The following is an 18,544-nucleotide window of genomic DNA, read 5'->3' on the forward strand; positions in this document are numbered from 1 at the left end:
AGAAATCAGCCTACAGAAAACCATGTTTGTGCTACTTTAGCATGGTGCAGGTCAATGCCAGACAACATCTGGTTAAAGCTGCGCTATAGTGGATTCGATTTAAAGCACTCATTCAGAGCCGCAACAACTACTCAATAAAATCCACAATAATCAATTAAGAAAATAGTTGCCAATGAAATTCATTACTGATTAGTTGGTTTGTCACATGCTCCCACACCACTGTCGTTTTGGATAACACATGCGTCCGCTTCAAACTGCTTAAGCTGTGCGCTTATAATTAAAGTCATGCGCCTCTTTTGCATATGAGCGAATATGAAGTCGGCAGGCGCTGTTCCTTTATACAAGCAAAAGCTGCGCCTATAAAGTAAGCTTGGTGGTTAAAAGCAAGGCACACAGCACAGGGCAGTGTTTATGTTTATGGTTTAAATGCTCATGGATAGATGCGAAAGTGTCATTTTACAATAAAATCATGAATGTGATGCCAAGTGTCATGACTTTGAGCAACTTAAAGCAATAAAATATTTAAAAACACACTATTGCCAGAAGACTGCGCTGTCATTCACTCTCTGCCCAGCACTAAATAAACCCTCACAATAACCTTCAGAGAAACAGATACATCTATAAATCTAAATCTTATGGTTATACTGTTGGAGGGGAACACGATTAATTGCATCATGCTGTCAATCACGGAGTTAAATCAATTCTTTTATCGTAAACTTCAGAGAAACAAACACTCTCCTCACGCGCTGCTCCTGCTACGCAAACGCGCTGCTCACGCTTGCGATGTGAAACCGGCGTTACAGCGAGGACATTCCGCGGACACTTGCCCAGATCGTTAACCACTACATTACATCACTGTATTTACTGTAGTTCAGGCATATGGGGGGGATAAATGTGCACACCCCGAATGGAGCTTAAACTCTCAACTTTGATTATTATGTCACATTTTCTACCAACTAAGCTACATGCACCAATATGGAGAGCACTGCTGGATGGTTCAACCAACTCAAATGTATGTGTCAGATGAAATATGGTTTGTTATGTAATAACTGACCAAAATAAGTAGATGGAATGTCCACATCTGTACAAATATCAGACTGTAAAGTAAATAAACTGTGTTTGGATTATGTGCTTCCAACTTTTTTAGCTATTTCTCCTCCAAGAGCTTCTCAAATAAATAATTTTTTTAAATGTGCACAAAAAGTAAACATTTTCCCTCCTTAGGTTTTTTTTTGGCACATTCATTTCTGATGTACCTTGAATAGAAGACATTTAACACTGGTATTACAGTCCTCATTACAAATCATTGATCATTTTGTTGTTCCTTGACCTCCAGGCTTTAATCCAGTCAAATATTTCTGTCTTAAAGGGTTAGTTTAGTCCAGAATTACATTTTTGTCATTAATTATTAGGAGTGTAAATTGGACAGTTCGTTGCAATATGATATGATACCATATCGATTATCTCCGCCAATACGATTCAATCTAATTACTTTATCAATAAATATTTTACAGAAAAACAATATTTTTCAATATTTTACTATGTTCTTACCTCAACTTAGACTAATTAATACATCTCTATCTTTTTCAATTTGTGCACTTAATCTTTGTACAGCGCGTCATGATTGTGTTAGCATTCAGCTCAGCCCTATTTATTCCTTATAAACAGGGATGAATTTAGAAGCCAGTAAGAAAAATGGCAGTAAAGACAAGCGCATGGCGCCGACAACGACACATGAACGTGAATTCACACAAACCGCCACATTGGTCCAGGCATAAGTGCACCTAAACAAATATAAGTGAATGGAGAAGGTGCGATTTCACTGCAAAACAGCACAACACGTATTGCCCCCTCTAGGCATTAATTATGTCTATGTATGTGTGGTGCTCAACACAGGAGCCAGCATTCACAACACCTGTGTGGTGCTGACACAGGAAGTCAGAATTCACAACAAACGTGTGAAAGCACGTCATAGACTGAAGTGAAGAGAAGAAAATATGGAATAAAGTTGTTCTTTTGGGGAGGGGGGTTGTGCACAAAAAGCATTCTTGTCACTTCATGAAATGAAGATTGAACCACTGTAGTAACATTATAAAAATGTCTTTACTGCCTTACTTGAACGTGGGAGTTGCATTGCTGTCAAAGCTTTCGAATTTCATCAAAAATATCTAAATTAGTGTTCCAAAGATGATCGAAGGTCTTACGGGTGTGGACTGACATAAGGGTGAGGAATTAATGAAAATATTTTAATTCTGGATTGAACTAACCCTTTAAAACTTTAGATACTCGCTGAAATACGTGTTAAAAACAAGACCCCTATGGTTCAATGCAGCAGTCCTCTTGTCTAAAACATCTTCATGACCCTCAGACGTCACCTTAGGCTTAGAGAAAACATCATCTATGATAAACAGATGCCTGCATGTCATCACCCAGAGAAAGACCAACTTGTTAGGAAAGAAAGATGTGAACTTAGAGAACATAGTAGTAGTCACAAGTCCCTAACTTAAACAAATGTTTTAAACAAAAACTTTCATGTAATGATATCTGAAAATCAAAATCTTCCACTAAAAGTGCAAAACCTGTAAAACTGTTAAATAATTTAGCACAAAAGAGATTGTTTACCAATGTTAGATCTGGAGGCATGAGAAGAATGAATGTTACAAAGAGATCTGAAAAGAAATGTTTCATTTCCTTTACAAAGCAAACAAAATACATGTCTTTCCTAGTTATGTAATTGCACTTTAGAAAAACAAGGCGTTATCAAGGATTTAGGGGGACTGTTTAATATTTTGGGAATGTCTGAAAGATTGCATCTGCGTTTTTAACATTTTTGTTGTCCAATGTACCCATGCATCATTAAATAACTGCTGGATGTACCTGGCAGGTGTACCAAGCTACTACGGATACAAATAATAGCAGTTTTGAGAAGGCAAAATCCACCGTGTTTTGTTCTAGCAACAGAAATGAAACTTGTGACTCAGAAGCATTTTTAAACCTGGTCAGAAGTGAACAGAAATACAGCCGTTTGTAACTATAAGCTGCGTGCCAGTTCAGAGCAACTTGCCCTATTGCTTTTGTCCTTTTTACAGCTTAGGATCAACACTGAAAGAGGGTATTTCAGGAAAATCATATGAAAATGCATTGTTTAGAGCAGTGGTTCTCAATCCTGGTCCTGGAGGCCCACTGCTCTGCACATTTTGTATGTCTCCCTTGTTTAACACAGCTAATTCAAATCATCAGCTCATTAGCAGAGATCTCATTGTCTGTCAGATAAGAGACATGCAGAGTGTGCAGAGCAGTGGGCCTCCGGGACCAGGATTGAGAGCCACTGGTTTAGAGCCTTGACTAGGGACGTCCCGATCACACTTTTTCATTTCCGATCCGATTCCATAACCAGAACTCTGAATATCAACCGATACCGATATCTGCCCGATACTATTGTAATTAAATGTGTTTAGTGCTTTCTGCTACATCTAGTATAATTTTAAATCTTAAAATCAATAATTTAAAATGATTTACAAGTTACAGGAAACATTAGTAAATATTAATCATGAAGTGTTTAGGAGAACATATAATAGGCATTGTGTGCTCAGCACAAAGTTAATTGCATCCATCCAACGGCTTGCTGAGACGTTATAAAATCAGATCTTTAAAATAGCGTGAAGTTATCTTGTGTGTGTGTTTGTGAAAGACGCGTTTCATCCTTCCGCTTCACCAGTGGATTATTAACTCAGTTTGTGAGTAAGTTACAGTGTTTCTGTAAACTTAAAGATCTTTAAATGTGCGTTTGTTCCTTCACATGAAGCTATTGATTGTATTAAAAGACTTTGAATATAGTGCATAAAACGTTTATGGTGCTTTTATAATACGTTGTCCTTTTAATCGCTTGTCAGGAACAACCACGCTAACGCACATATCAGAATTGGATCAGTCATGTTGTCGGTCCTCGATCTGATCCAGCCAAAAAGCCCGGATCGGCCCGATACCAATCTGGCATTTCAGATCGGGACATCCCTAGCCTCGACTGATTTATTGTTTTGTCGATTTTATTGGCCGATATGAGCCTGTCACAGATATATCTGTATTGATGTATATTGGCGCAGAAATGCAGCCGATATGAATGTTTTTTACAGAGCACAGATAAAATGCTTGTTAATAATAGGGGTGTCACGATTCTCCAAATCCTGGATTCGATTACATTTTCGATTCTAAGGTCAAGATTCGACTCGATTCTCAATTTTTACTTTTTTATGAAAGCACGAAAAAATGCTATGTCATTTTTAGACTAGACTTGAACTCGGAGATGCCCTACCATGTTAGTTGTGCTGCCAGTGTAAAAATATGGTACACACACATACAGTACCTGATAAAACGAAACATCCTGTCAGATGAACATTCCTGTCAGTACTTTGCACCTTAAAAATGCGCTTTTATTATCGTCAGATGAGATTGTGAGACTATACCCCAATAAGTCATGTTTAAATGCTGTTTTCATAACTCTTAAGCAACTGAAATAAGTTGTTGTGAAACTTAAACGGATCTCAGTTCAGAAAAATGACCAGTCCTGGCACAAACGTTGTTCTCTCTGTGCTCTGTTCTGATCATAGACTGTAAAAAAAATAGACGACGCCCTTTCGCTCTCTTCCATTGGTGAAAAGTGAAGCCGCCAGTGTCCCAATACGGCGTTTGGGTCTTGAGTCTGCGCAGTAGCGATTTAGGGACCAGTCATGCGCAGTAGTGAGCAGGAAGTAAAGCCGCAAAATCAAGACCTCGCAGAATCCCAGATAGCAAAAAATATCCGCATGGCTTCTTTATGCCGCCAGCCCCAAGCGGTCGGCTATAGGTGCGTCCCGCTGGCGCGTCCCATTTGTTGCGAGATGCCGCCAGCATGCAGCCGGCGGACCGACTGCTTAATTTATGCAAAAGCGGCTGCCGCCGGCGGTCCGCCGTCAGACCTGTTTGCGATTACGCCCTTATGACGCTTGCGGCCTCCAGAGCACCGCCGGTGGTCCGCCGACTCATTGCTATCTGGGATGCGCGTATCATAGCTGTCAATCATGACGTGACACCACCGTTTTTATGTAATTAAATAACTAACTAAAAACAAACTAATTTTCAGAACTAATTTGAGTTCAGTTGAAGGTGGGAGGCGCTTGCTGCTTTTTTGTTTCCCATGTAAACAGCAGCTCGCATGGTGTCTCCTGCTTATTAAAACTGTCAATAAATCAAAAAGGGACGGACCCAAACCACAGGGTTGTAATTTATTCTATGCTGGGTTGTTTTAATCCATTGCTGGGTCAAATTACTTAATTTAACCTAACGGTTGGGCTTGTTCCCTTCTAAGCCAACAATGGGTTGAAAATAACTAATTTTAACTCAAAGCTTTTTTTAGAGTGTACATCTAGTTTACAAGTCATAGTCAGTCTTCAAGCCAGACCACATAGCAACATTTCACGTCGAAACCCGTACCAGCGCTGTTACAGCCCGAGAAAAATTGTTGACAAGTAGTCGTGTTATCCGCACGACTACCAGCATTAGTTTTCACAGTGCATCAAAAACTCAACTGTAATGCAGCACTGCTGTGGACGCGGGTGTTTGCTGTGAACTTTGAGTATGGTGTGATGGATACGTCTGGTTATGATGAAGTTTCTCTGAGGTTTCACAGGCAGATGGTTTAACCCATAGTGCAATGAATGAAAGCAATCCAGATGTTTAAACCTTTCCTTGCCCCCTCATGAAATAAGATAAAAAACAAGCAATTTTTCCAACTTGACCCCAGGCAAGACAGTAAGGTCAATAAAGATTATATCATTTAAGCAGGGTTATCCTGCCAATCACTTCAATGCTTTGATTACACTCATAAAAAGTTGTCTAGCCCACTAGTTTCCATTCTGTTTAGTATAGTCCGCTGGTGTTTTCCTGACGCCATCTGGCAAGTGCAATACCTGCCACTTGTCTTGATCTTGTGTCCGACCGCAAACGCCACCAGAAGAAGCTATGTTACGCAACTACTTCAACACAGTATTAATCAGCAGTCAGTGCCGAAGTGAACAGCATAACACCCACTTGATGAAACTATAAAGAGAAATAGATTAAAAGGATCTCCTGGTGGTCTGGAAGAAAACAGAGTGCCAGCTACCACAAACAGCACGATATGACCGACTCCAGACACGCACCGTGGCAAAAGACGAACGGCAGTAGACACGACTCGAAAAGCCATGCGCAAGCCTACAAAGAGGCGTTTTATCATCCAAGGCAAACCTCAGATCTGATGGGTCCTCAAATGTGCAATAACCAATTCCTCTTTTGCAGCTCAGGATCTAATCCAAACTACACAAGCAGATTGCTGGATAGACTTCAGGGAGACTCAAACATTGGCAAAACGACGTGGCTGGGAAAGTTATCATTCTAGTGCTGATACTACAATAAGCTGTATAATGATAAAATGAGGGTAACACATCATACACCATGAAATGTGACTCCTTTAGGAAATAAAGAAGCCAAGGCTCTGCATACAGGATAAGCAAAAATCTATCATGAGTGAAAAGTTTTGGTGTGTGCTAAGAATAAATACAACAAACGATACACATCAAACAAACTAAACGCAGATTGTTTTGCATGCAACAGTGCCTGAAGAGAGTTAAGCACTCCTTTCCAGAATGATGAGTTGAAATGAATTCATTGTGATCTGTTTGAAGTGATCACAAGAAATTACGCTTTCAAACCTATTAAACTGAACTACAATAGCCTCAATAACGTTTCGGCTGTGTCTTTCATTTGAATTGAACCCTCGCCCTGGGGTCAGCATACAAATATACGTGACAGTGAAATGCTAAGGGGCGACCAGCCTATGCCTGCCTGTTGATAATAATCTTGATTCTTTTTGTGGTAAAACACAAACAGATGTGGCGACTCTGAAATTAAATGGATACATGATGTGCGGAAATAACTTGAGTCATACCGACAGGCGATATGACGTCAACACCTTCACTGCTCATGTCGTGCATTTGAGAAAAAATGCAGCATGTCAACAGAATCTCACGTGGTGAGTTATGGTAAAAGCACATTTATAAGATGTGTTTCGCTCAAATTAGTTTAGTTTTATATTAAACTATTTGACTTTTTATAGCATTCACCTAGAATATTTCTTGTGTGTTTACCAAGAAATATGGACGCAGTGTCAGTGACGTCACTCATAGGTTTGTGAAGAGGCCAATTGTTGGCGGAGCAAGCCGTTGGTATCTTGGCCGCGGCACATTGCGCATCACTCGCGTATAACCAAGAATAAGTAAAGAGGTGGGACGTGGGTGAACCTGAGGTGACGGGTCACTGAAATCACGCCCGCCTAGCTTGGGGGTAGTGACAGCAGTGCAGTTCACCCGTCACTCAATTGGTCACGCCCTTAATTATGCAGAACTTGATATAATTTAAACGAATGAGTTACAAAAAAAATCACCCCCATTTACAGTTGTCATGAATAGCAAAATTAGCTATATAGAATAAAATAAATTTTTTTACCAGGCTGTAAACATATTATTTCTGCTGTAAAGTTGGGCATAGTTGGGTCTATGGGAATTTACTTTTGGAGCCATTTGATGAATTGCAGCTTAAATCACTTCCGTGTTGGCTTCATCAGAGATCAAAAAGTTGCCTCTTGGTGTTTACAGACATCCAATAAAAGGACCAGTTTAATAAAGACCTTAATCCAGGACTAGCCCTTAGTTATATTTGGACATTTAAGTAGTTTTTACAAACAAACCTTACAAAAAACATTACTGGTGTGCATCTTGAGACAAAACAAAGTCACTAATATACGTTAAGATATGTCGGTACAAGGATTTTTTAATGTAAGGCAGCTCAAGCATGCATTTTAGTCTGGCATTAGAATAAGCCCTGTCTGGAAAACCACCCCTTAAAGTTTAATAACAACAATTTTCAAATAAACTCTCTCACCCTCGTCAGAGTTAGTGTTCACCTTTAGGGTTTAGAGGACATAAATACTGCTCATCATCCCAAGCAAGCATGAATAAGCGGATGAGTTCTCTGTTAAATTTGTCGGTAACTCAGAAATCTGCTGAGAAACATCTGGACGCCTGGCACATCGCTTTTAAGAATCAGAAAACATCCACTTCAGCTTTGCCAATAATAACTTTCTCAGTTTTTATAATCATACAGTCCTGATTATAATGCTGATTTCTCCAGGGTCGTTTCACAGAAACGCTCAAAAAAATAAACTTAATACCACATACATTTTTTTAAGGGATAGTTCCCCGAAAAATTCTATCATCATTTTCTCATCCTCATGTTGTTCTAAACCTGTATGACTTTGTTTTTCTGATGAACACAAATAAATAAAATACCCCCAAAAATCTAAAAACAGACACTAAATCATATGAAGTCTATAAGGGCCCAAGCATTTGGAAAGTAAAGATGTGAAACTAAAATGTCAAAAATAAATACAGTAATTAGACGCAAGGACCCTGTCTGGACTTCTTTGCCATTTGGCTATTTTCCATACTTTCACCAGACAGTGTCGCACAGCAGTATAACACTGTAATCTCTTTTTATTAGAGTATCATTACTGTTTTAAGAACAAGTCTTGTCTATAACTGTTTTTGACATCTGTTTTCTTTTGTTGTCTGAACTCCAAGAGAAAATAAACCTGCAAGGTAAGAAACCTGATCATCAAGTCAAAGCCTAAAATCAACTACTGTCAAAACAATCTACATTATTCAACAGATAAAATCCATGTGGGCTCAAGGTTTCACATAATGTTTAAAAAGCACAGCTGTTGAGGTAAAAAAGTTGCTCATGGGTATTTTTACTTTAAAGTGCTATACTGCCTATTCGTATTGATATCTGACAGCTACTTGAAAGTGGACAACGTTTGCGTGTACCAACACAGTACTCAAAAACAGTGTGCAAAGTGAAGTACTGTGATGTGCATGGCACACGTGTTGACGGGTGGGACCAATCAGGAGGGGGGTGAGCAGGAAAGAGAGGCGGGGAGGGCCAAATAGTGGTAGGAGGTGGGGGGTCATGAGCAAAAGAGGAGGGGCAACGCACACATGAAAATATATTTAAGCTCCATCCACACCAGGCCTTTGGACAGCTGATTGTGAAGAGCACAGGAGAACTCTTTACCAGGAAACTACTCTATACTTTATTACAGACAGTTCTCATTTCGCTTTTACTCCTCGTCTGAGTCCGAAGAGCAACACCGACAGGACCGTTCAGCATCTTCAACAACAAATTTCTTTCTCGCAGAAAAGTAATGCAAGGCATAACTATGGCTACCATTTCACTAGCACTTTTGATGCTGGTGCTCGGCCATGCATTTGCTCAGATGAGCCCGAAGAGGAACTTAGCGCCGCCCAAGCCGTCAAAACAATCGCAATGCTGCGACGAGGTCCGTTCCTTGAAAGTCCAGGTGGCCAATCTGAGCAGCATGCTGGAGGAACTGAACAAGAAGCAGGAGTCGGAACTGATGAAGGTCGTGCGGCAGATGATGGAGTTGGAAAAGCAAAACCAGCAGCAAGAATCTCGTGTCACAGAGGCCGAGAGCAAGTACTCCGAAATGTATAATCAGATCGGAATCATGCAACTGCAGGCCGCCCAGTCTGGCCCACAGCAGAGCACCTCAGGTGAGTCCATACATACGGAGTTGTCTGCTTATACTCAGTGAAGCATTTTTCAACCACGTGCCATTTGTTCCTCTGTTCTCCGCGCTCAGCAGGGTCATGGGTCACATATGTTAGCTGCTAATGTAAGTCAGAATCTTACTGGTAGTTTCTACAGTCCAAAAGGACCAAGATATGACCTTCTTTGTTTCTTAAATATAATTCATAACGTAAATAACCTGTATTTTGTAGCAAGTACAATATTAGCAAAAGATGCATATTCGGTTAACTTATTCTCTGTACCGTAATAGTAAGAGATTTGTCTGGATTTTTAAATCTAAGTGGTCGCAACTGATATTGATCCCCAATTACGGATACAAAACTCTGCTATTAAACTCAGTAGATGGCAAGAAATCATAGGAAAGCATACAGTAGAGTAACATGAGGCAAGAAGATTAGAGATAGGTGTGTGCGTTCAGCTTAACTGAATGTTTTTACAGTACACATGGAATTCCTCAGACACACGCTTTCATTTACAGAAAACCATTAACATAGTTCTAAGAGAGGAACTCTCAAGAGTCTGGCCAGTAGCCGGCAGTAATCAGATGGTAATAATACAGGTTAGCGGGTGCAGGAATGTCTGGCTTTATAACAGCAGCCAAGTCACAGCACGTAATATGTGCTTCTGACTCGGAGCTCTCCAAAACGATGGGCCACTTTCTTTCGAAAGCTGTCGGACATCAATCTTTTAAACCAGAGGAAGACGTTTAATAAAGTATGGTATTGTCCACACTGGGCTTCCTTTTGCCTACTGGCAACATGAACAGAGTAAAGCTTCTAGTTTCGCAGAAGCACATAGTTGAAAATCAGGGGGTTTGCATGCTAAAATAATACAAGTGTCTTGAGTCGGAAAGAGGATTGTGGTGGGTGTTATCTGATGTTTTTCTTCCAGATTCTAAACTGTCGTTTCTTTTTAGACGCAAACTACGATTGTGCATCCCTATACAACAAAAACTACAAAATCTCTGGAGAGTACAAACTACCAAAAGATGACTTTCTGGGAACGCCCGAAATAAACGTAAGGCTTTATTATAAATGGCATCTAAGCGGGCCTTGGTATGTGTGTTTAAGTCTTTAAATACAGAGATGGCATGATTTGTTTCAGGTCTTTTGTGACATGGAAAACAATGGCGGTGGCTGGACGGTCATTCAGAGACGCAAGGTTGGCCTGACGAGCTTTGACCGTGACTGGAAGCAGTACAAGAACGGTTTCGGTACAATCCGCGGTGACTTTTGGCTGGGCAATGAACACATCTTCCGGATGACCAGACAACCCACAGTGCTGAGAATAGATATGGAGGTAAGTACACTAAACTGTGATCATCTATAAACTATATATCAAAGATGTGCTTTAATAAAAGTGTTTTTTGATTGCTTTAGGATTGGGAGGGTAAGACGCGCTATGCTGAATACAACTTTTTCACACTGAGCAATGAAATGAACAGCTACAGGCTCTTCGTCGCTAACTACAGTGGGAATGCTGGCGACTCCCTGCGCTACCACAACAACACCAACTTTAGCACTAAGAACAAAGACAACGACAAGTGTGTGGACAACTGTGCCCAACTTCGCAAAGGTAAACCACACAAAAGCTACAAACGATAGCAATAATAGGTCAGTTGCGATTTTCATATGTTAACCTTCACATTTTTTCTTTTGCAGGTGGATACTGGTACAACTGCTGCACTGACTCTAATCTGAATGGCGTGTTTTACCGCTATGGGTCACATACCAAAAGCTCAGATGGCATCACTTGGTACGGATGGCATGGACCGAACTACTCACTAAAACGGGTGGAGATGAAGATTCGACCCCAGAACTTCAGACCTTAAAGACTTTCTCAATTCAAATGAATGCGCCTTCTTACCACTAAACTTTTGCATCAACGGATCAACATATTCTACTGCTTGGACCGGGCAAAGATTTCAGGGGAATGCATTTGTGTAACAGTATTTTAGGACTGAATATGTGACGGACGATGTTTGATTGTAAATTGCATTTTATATATGGTATTTATCTCTTAAATATTTTATTTTCTCTAGCCTTTTCTAAAAAAATATGCACCAAGACTCATACTGTACTTTCAAAAGAAAACAGGCCGATGCAAGCCATTCACAATGTTTAATTTTGTAAAAAAACTCAAACAAATCACCAGTTCAGACACATTGTGGCTGATTCACAAATAAATTAAAACTAATTGTGTAAAGTTGTTGGGTGATGAATAAAATTGTATTTTTAAAGAATTGCTTTTGGCTTTATCTGCTTTACCACTGAGAATAATGTAAAGGAGCAGTATGTTGTTTAAACTGAATACTTAAACCATCACATCAAGATTAATTAACTACATGCAAAATATAACATATGCTTTAAGTCACACAAAGCATTTCCATTTAAATAAAGAATCACTGAATAAGTGACCTGCAACGCACAGAACCAAAGATATAGACCTAGAGAAATGTGAACCATACAGTAAATCCTTTCATTTCACAAACAAGCATGAACACATTCCTTACACTTCTTTGAGTTTTGAGAGTCTCTGGGCAGTCCACATGCGGTTAAGCTGTAAGAAACTATATGGCCTTACTTGACCTTTCGGTGCATCTGAGGACTTCCTGTGCCCAAATGTCTGATAATGATCACTCCTTAAAGCTGTTCTTCATTTCGTTTAAGACACGGCACAAAACCTCTGCTTAACCTCATCTATTAATTGAGTTCTCAATAAAAACCCTGATTTAAACCCTGCTATAATTTAGTTTAAAACAGGCCTTTCTTTAAAGTTTTATAGCGAAGGAAATTAAGAAACCTTTGTACTTTGCCGTGTGTGTTTGTGAATGCACACAAATCGTGTGTGGTGGAGGGCGCAACTGAATGCAAAACTGCTCCAGCATATTAAACAACATAGGGACTAAAGTAAAATGAGTTAATGGCACACAACATAAACAATTAGGTGGAATTGTAAGCACATTCAAGATGTCAGATGGTGTCAAAGAATCACTTCCTTAATGCAAAAAGTCCAGCACTATCAACTCTTAAAACTGAGCATTTCTCAATAGTTTTTTTTTTCACAATCCTCATCTCTTTGTTTATGTTATATTTGTTAGATTTCCGGTGTAGTTTTGTTATTTAGTTTTTATTAGAAACTGTACCGGTTATTTTGAGGTCTTACCTATGGTTTCGTGTCTTGATCTTACGGTGCTGATTTATTATTCAGGTCTTATATTATTTGGTATTAAACTGTTATTTTGATTTTACTGTTATTGTGTATTTTTACTGGTGCTGTGGTCAACTACTGCAATGTTTACCCTGATTTTGTTTTAACCCAAATAAATAAGTACACTTAACCTAAACCCTGAAAAATGTCCTCCATTACACAAGTGTTTTAGTTTAATGCATGAATTGCATGATTTCTCTGATTCAACAAGAACTTTTAAGATCTTTTAAATCTCTGGATTTGTATAAATTAACTCCTACTGTTATATGAGTGTTGTTTTGCTCTTTGTTGTCTTTATTTCTACTACTGCAGTTGTTTTTGTTATCATTGTTGCTTATTATTTTGGTGGTAAAGTTAAGAGCTCATCATGAGATTTGATTACTGTCACCATTATTGAGACTTGTGTGCTGAGTGTTGAGGTCTTTTTAAAAAGTTGAAACCTTTACTTTACTTGATGTTATCTTTGCTTTGCAAGGTCACCTCTTTTTTTTTTTAAGAGGCAAAGATTGCAGAGTTCTCTTAAAATTAAGTTTTATAAAACTATGGGCTCTATCATACACCCAGTGCAATGCAGCTCAAGTTTCTTTTGTTAGTTTGAACCCGGCACAATTATCTACCCCACGGATTTATTGTATATGATGACATTGTGTATGACTTTGGATATGGTGAGATGCATTTCAAAACACCCATGGCGCTGTCCGATTGCTGAACCGTTTCGGCTCTGCACACGTTACAAATTAAGTATTTTTAGAGTTAAAACCTTTTCTTGCATATTTGTAAAACGTTTTTTTTTAGATTACCAGGGTTCCCACACCTTAGTTAACTTCAAGGACCTTCCAAGGACTTTCCAGGTCCAATACTCTCAAATTCAAGAATTAAATGTGGGAAACATCGTGTTACCTTTTAAGATACATTGTTACAGTTCCCTTTCGAGGGAACTCGCGCTGTGTCACTGCGGTGACACTTTGGGGACACCTCCAGTGTTAAGTGCGTCTGAATGTGTATATCAAATTCAACCAATGGTGAGAATTAACAACAAAGACAGGGTGACGCGGGAAGTATAGAAAGGGAGACGCAGTGTCTCGTCCCCTTCAACAGTTACATACGTAACCCGAGACGTTTTCATGTCAAGCACAACTAAGCAAAAAAGCATTTTGGTATGAATCAACATTCGCATACAGAATATATAAGCATTTAAAGCGAACAGTTTAGCACGTGTGCTCAAAATATCTAGAATTTTTATGATATTATCCTACACTACACAGGGAATAATATGGATTTTTTTCCAGAAAACTTCTTGCATAAAATAGATTTAAGCACTTTCAATGACCTGTATATCTATGTATGTATATTTTCAAAAACTTCCCAGGGCCTTGAATTTTTTCCCACAGATTCACAAACTTTCAAGGATTTCAAGGACCTGTGGGAACCCTGGATTACACTGACCATGTAGGCTATCCATACATTTACAACAATTAAAAGCCTGCTATTTTTACTTCCATGACTGAAAGAAAACAACTTTTTAATACAAAAAATAACAATTTCAATACAAATGAAAACAACGCAATATTTTTACATTAATCTTAAACTGGTGGTCTTATTTCTCTGCTTAGTATTTCAGTTTACAAATTTCACTACCTAAATAGAGAATCTGCATGGTGCGATCGCTTTTAAAGGGGATGAGAGTGGTGACTCTCATAGGTTTACTGCACGTTATGGCCAAAACACACGCATTACTCATTACAAGAATAAAAACAACTCGTTTAGAAAGTGAGCTTGGTGCACAAACCATTTTTACCGTTGTTAAATTAGCAAATGTGGATTCAGACACGCTCGTTTAGACTTTGCGCTGTGCGCTTTAGACAATGCGCTTAGATCATTAAAATAGGGCCCTAAGTTAAAATAAGATGTGTGAAATAAAGTTCCTCAAATTGTTAAGTGACCATTTGTAAAACAGGAAATGTTTTGTTAATCTAACAAGAATATATTGCTGGAACAGGACATTTTACATTCAGTGAACAAAAATTTTAATGGTCTGTTCAGCAATTCAGGTAAATTTTACTTAAAAAATAAAACAAAATAAAATGTATTTTTTTAGGGCAACTACCTTAGTTACCCAATGCTTTTTTAAGTTGAATCAACATGTCTGGGCTTACAGTGTGTTGTATTAATGTGCTCTATAAATAAATTGAACATCTCAAAACTAGTGGACAGGTATCTTTACAAAAGGCTTTCAGAAATTCCAGCTGTGCTATGCTAAACATACAAAAAAAATGTGTATGTGTAATTAAAAACAAGAATCGCCACACTGCCACTGCCAATTTTTTAAAATAAAATACACAACGTTGTTTGTATTTTAATAAATACGTTTGGGAAAAGCAGTGATAGTGTGCCGATTCCTGTTTTTTATTAGCGAAGTGTTTTGGCTGATCGTACACCTGCACATATTTTTTTTTAAGTTAAAAACAACAGCCTACCTAATTAATTTAGAAAATCACAATATCATTGAGACATGCAAACAATACAAGATCAAGTCACGAACAAACAAACAAACAAGTTGGACAGCCAATAACAGTTTCTAGCTTTGAGTTTTGGGGTGTCTTTGTTCTTTGCCACACAAAAGACTATAACAATGACAAAACACAAACAAGGCAAAACAATACAGAAGAACCAAGAAATTAGACTCTATCAACACCAGGCCTGATCACAGGCACCAATCCCATTCTCCTGTTACTTATCGAACTTTAATTAAAATTCCATGAGGAAAAACAATACTGAGATTGATGCATTCATTTGATAAAGGTGGACCACACTTGGTTACAAATTAAGAGACACAAATTTAACCAAACAAACCATGGACTCCAAATTCAAATAGATGCCAATCTTATTGTGACCTTATTTTATCTTTCCTATCTGTTGTTTTCATTACGGATAATTTGCAGTAAATCTTACATAGCCTGATGTATGACTACTGGCATAAAGTTTAGGTTTAATTTGTAAAAAGGGTGGCTCTGGCATGTGTATAGCTTATTTCATTAAATTAGCCAGTTCCAACTATGTTTACATTAGTGCGTTTTCATTTAGAAACATATTACTCGTGCTACGGTTACGTTGGGCATACACACTACTAAGGAGTTTATGACCCCTGTAAACAGATACTTTTATAAATGCTACAGACCTTGAATTAGTTGGAAAACTCCAGGGTTGGCCTTCAGTGTTGACGGACCTAGCCACACACTTGTGTAAACAAAGGTGTGGGGGCCCACATTTGCTCCCTTATTGGGTCTTCTGGATCGTTGCATATCTTACTTAATTCGTCAAGCCCCTATTATATGACCATTACACTACTGAAATGTGACAATGACCAGCCGCAACGACCTTGTAAACAGGCTTTGCAGAGTTTCAGCTGTTTATTCATGACACAAACACCCAAAACTAGAGCGTAAGTACTATGATAAACGTTTTCACCACAAATGAAAACATAACGTAAGCGCAGGCTATTGTGAAAGTGAAAGTAAATGTATTCTGTTAAATAGAGGTTTGGAACCTAAATAATACACTTATTACTTGGGTCGCACTTTATATTAGGTGGCCTTAACTACTATGTACTAACATTAAATATATGCAAGATTATGTGTGAAACTGCATGTTGTTATGGAAATTTACCTTGTTTATTGCTAATGTGTTTGAGATATGGTTAAGTTTAGGAGTAAGGACATGGTTAGGGTTAGGATTAGATTTTGGGGTAAGGGTTGGGTAATGGTTAAGTGTAACATTAACAGTGTAACTACAAATATTAAGTGCTAGTACTTCAAATGTAATTACAATGCACCAACATGTACTCACATAATAAGTAAGTTGTTTCAAATGGCCAAGTACATAGCAGTTAAGGCCACCTAATATAAAGTGTGTATTGTCAACAGAACAACCAGAGATAATCAATGGTTATGTCAGGATGCTCGATAATCCTCACTGTATCCTTCTTGTGAACAAAACACTGAGACAAATCAAAAGCATAAGTAAATGTTTTTTGGTCATAATATTAAACAGCGACTGTTTTGCTGCAAGGCCATCAGAGTGTATCAATTAACTTTTCAAACAAATGAACGTCACCAGAACTGTGGAAAAAGCAAGCAAAGTGAAAGCATTGCACTGAATGAACCTCTTTGACCACTGAGAAATACGCCATGCTTCCCATATTATGAGTGCACAAGTAAAAGAGGCCTCTGCAGAACTGAAGTGTGCTCATGGTGAAACGTAGTTGTGATGCAATGAAATTATCTCACTGTGACCTCATCAAGTCTTGAGAAATTGAAAGCAGCTCTGTACGTAGGTCAAGCCAGATGCAGAATATATGACAAGGCAAGAATCCAATTAAATGCTAGAAAACTCTCTGACTCTCACTGTAAGGTTGCAGTGTCAAAGAAAAGTGTGAGGGTGGATGGAAACCATGATGTGAGTGCTTTCAGAGAGCACTACACTGGGTTGAGTTCACATTTAAGATCAAAGAAACTTCCTGTTGCCAGCTCTCTGATGCTTTTTAGCCAAAAATTCAGAACTCTTCTCTGGAAAATGAGTTGAGGTTATAAAAAAAAACATCTGACGTACGGTACATTCACATGGGGCGTAAGCGATAACGCTCTCATTTACTTTTAATGGGTAATGCCATGCGCTGCCGAACTGAATGCTCGCGGCAGAAGTTGAACATTTCTCAACGTTTTGAGCACCAAAGCGTGCGTCAGCCAATTAGATCGCCTTATGCAAATACCCAGTGCGAGCCAGACAATTTTGTTTTTATGCAATACTGGAGCATATGTTGAGGCCACTGTGATCGGCTCAGACAAACCTTCCGTTAACGCTTTTGCCCTGTGTGAATGTACCATTATGGGGCGTACACACCAAACGCAAATTCAACAATTTGCACTAGTAGAACATCAAATGTCAAGAGATACCAGAAAGCAATAAGAGCATATCTTGACTGAGAATGGGTAAGAGGACGACACAACACAGCTAATCGCTAAAATGATAGCAAAAGCTGCTTAATGTCATGAAGCTTGTGCTTTGGCTGCATGTGTTTCAACGGCACTGTTATTGTTCACATCCACAACGGGAGTTAAACTTTCTGTCCAGTACATAACTTAGTTTAAGTCTTGCATTTTGTGCATATGGAAAATATTTTATCCTGATGAAGCCAATACGGAAGTGACTTAAACTGCAATTAATCAAATATTAAGCCTTAAAGTTCTGCATAATTAAGGGCGTGGTTAAGGGTGGATCAGTAACCAGCAACCTCAGCTTCACCACGTCCCGCCTCTTTACCCATTTTCAGATATCCGCGATTGATGCGCGGTGACGAGCGGCCAAGATGGCGATGGCAGGCACCGCCTACTATTGGCTTCAAAAATAATCTTCAGAAACCTATGGGTGACGTCACGGACACTACGTCCATCTTTTTACAGTCTATGGTCACATGTCTTTACTGCATGTGAGTGAATGCAAGCACAGATTGCGGTAAATCATTGGCACTGTGAATGAACCAAAATCAAACGATCTTGGACAAATCCCGGACGCATTTTCCATAATCTTGCTGTGAAAAGGGCTTAATTCACCTATTACATTTAAAATCTAAAAGACATCCCAACACAAACAAGCC

At 38.8% G+C, this 18,544-nt stretch overlaps 2 protein-coding genes across 2 annotated transcripts in view; one reads left to right on the forward strand and one right to left on the reverse strand.

Moving 5' to 3' along the window:
- Positions 1–18,544, reverse strand: part of mtor (mechanistic target of rapamycin kinase) — a 146,150-nt gene that overhangs the window by 81,972 nt on the left and 45,634 nt on the right. The gene's annotated exons all lie outside the window — the stretch shown is intronic.
- Positions 9,113–11,923, forward strand: angptl7 (angiopoietin-like 7). Its single transcript, XM_055168734.2, has 5 exons — positions 9,113–9,644; positions 10,598–10,698; positions 10,786–10,980; positions 11,061–11,256; positions 11,343–11,923. Exons 1-5 carry the CDS (start codon positions 9,275–9,277, stop codon positions 11,510–11,512), a joined length of 1,032 nt encoding a protein of 343 aa, XP_055024709.1. The 5' UTR covers positions 9,113–9,274; the 3' UTR covers positions 11,513–11,923.

Source organism: Misgurnus anguillicaudatus, chromosome 5 (assembly GCF_027580225.2).
Source record: "Misgurnus anguillicaudatus chromosome 5, ASM2758022v2, whole genome shotgun sequence".
NCBI lineage: Eukaryota > Metazoa > Chordata > Actinopteri > Cypriniformes > Cobitidae > Misgurnus > Misgurnus anguillicaudatus.

What these genes read in the sequence shown, in the direction of transcription:
- angptl7 (XM_055168734.2), top strand. Translation starts at nt 9,275, where the DNA reads ATGCAAGGCATAACTATGGCTACCATTTCACTAGCACTTTTGATGCTG. An exon ending in CCCACAGCAGAGCACCTCAG is followed by an intron (nt 9,645 to 10,597) that starts GTGAGTCCATAC and finishes GTTTCTTTTTAG; the next exon opens with ACGCAAACTACGATTGTGCA. An exon ending in CTGTGCCCAACTTCGCAAAG is followed by an intron (nt 11,257 to 11,342) that starts GTAAACCACACA and finishes TTTCTTTTGCAG; the next exon opens with GTGGATACTGGTACAACTGC.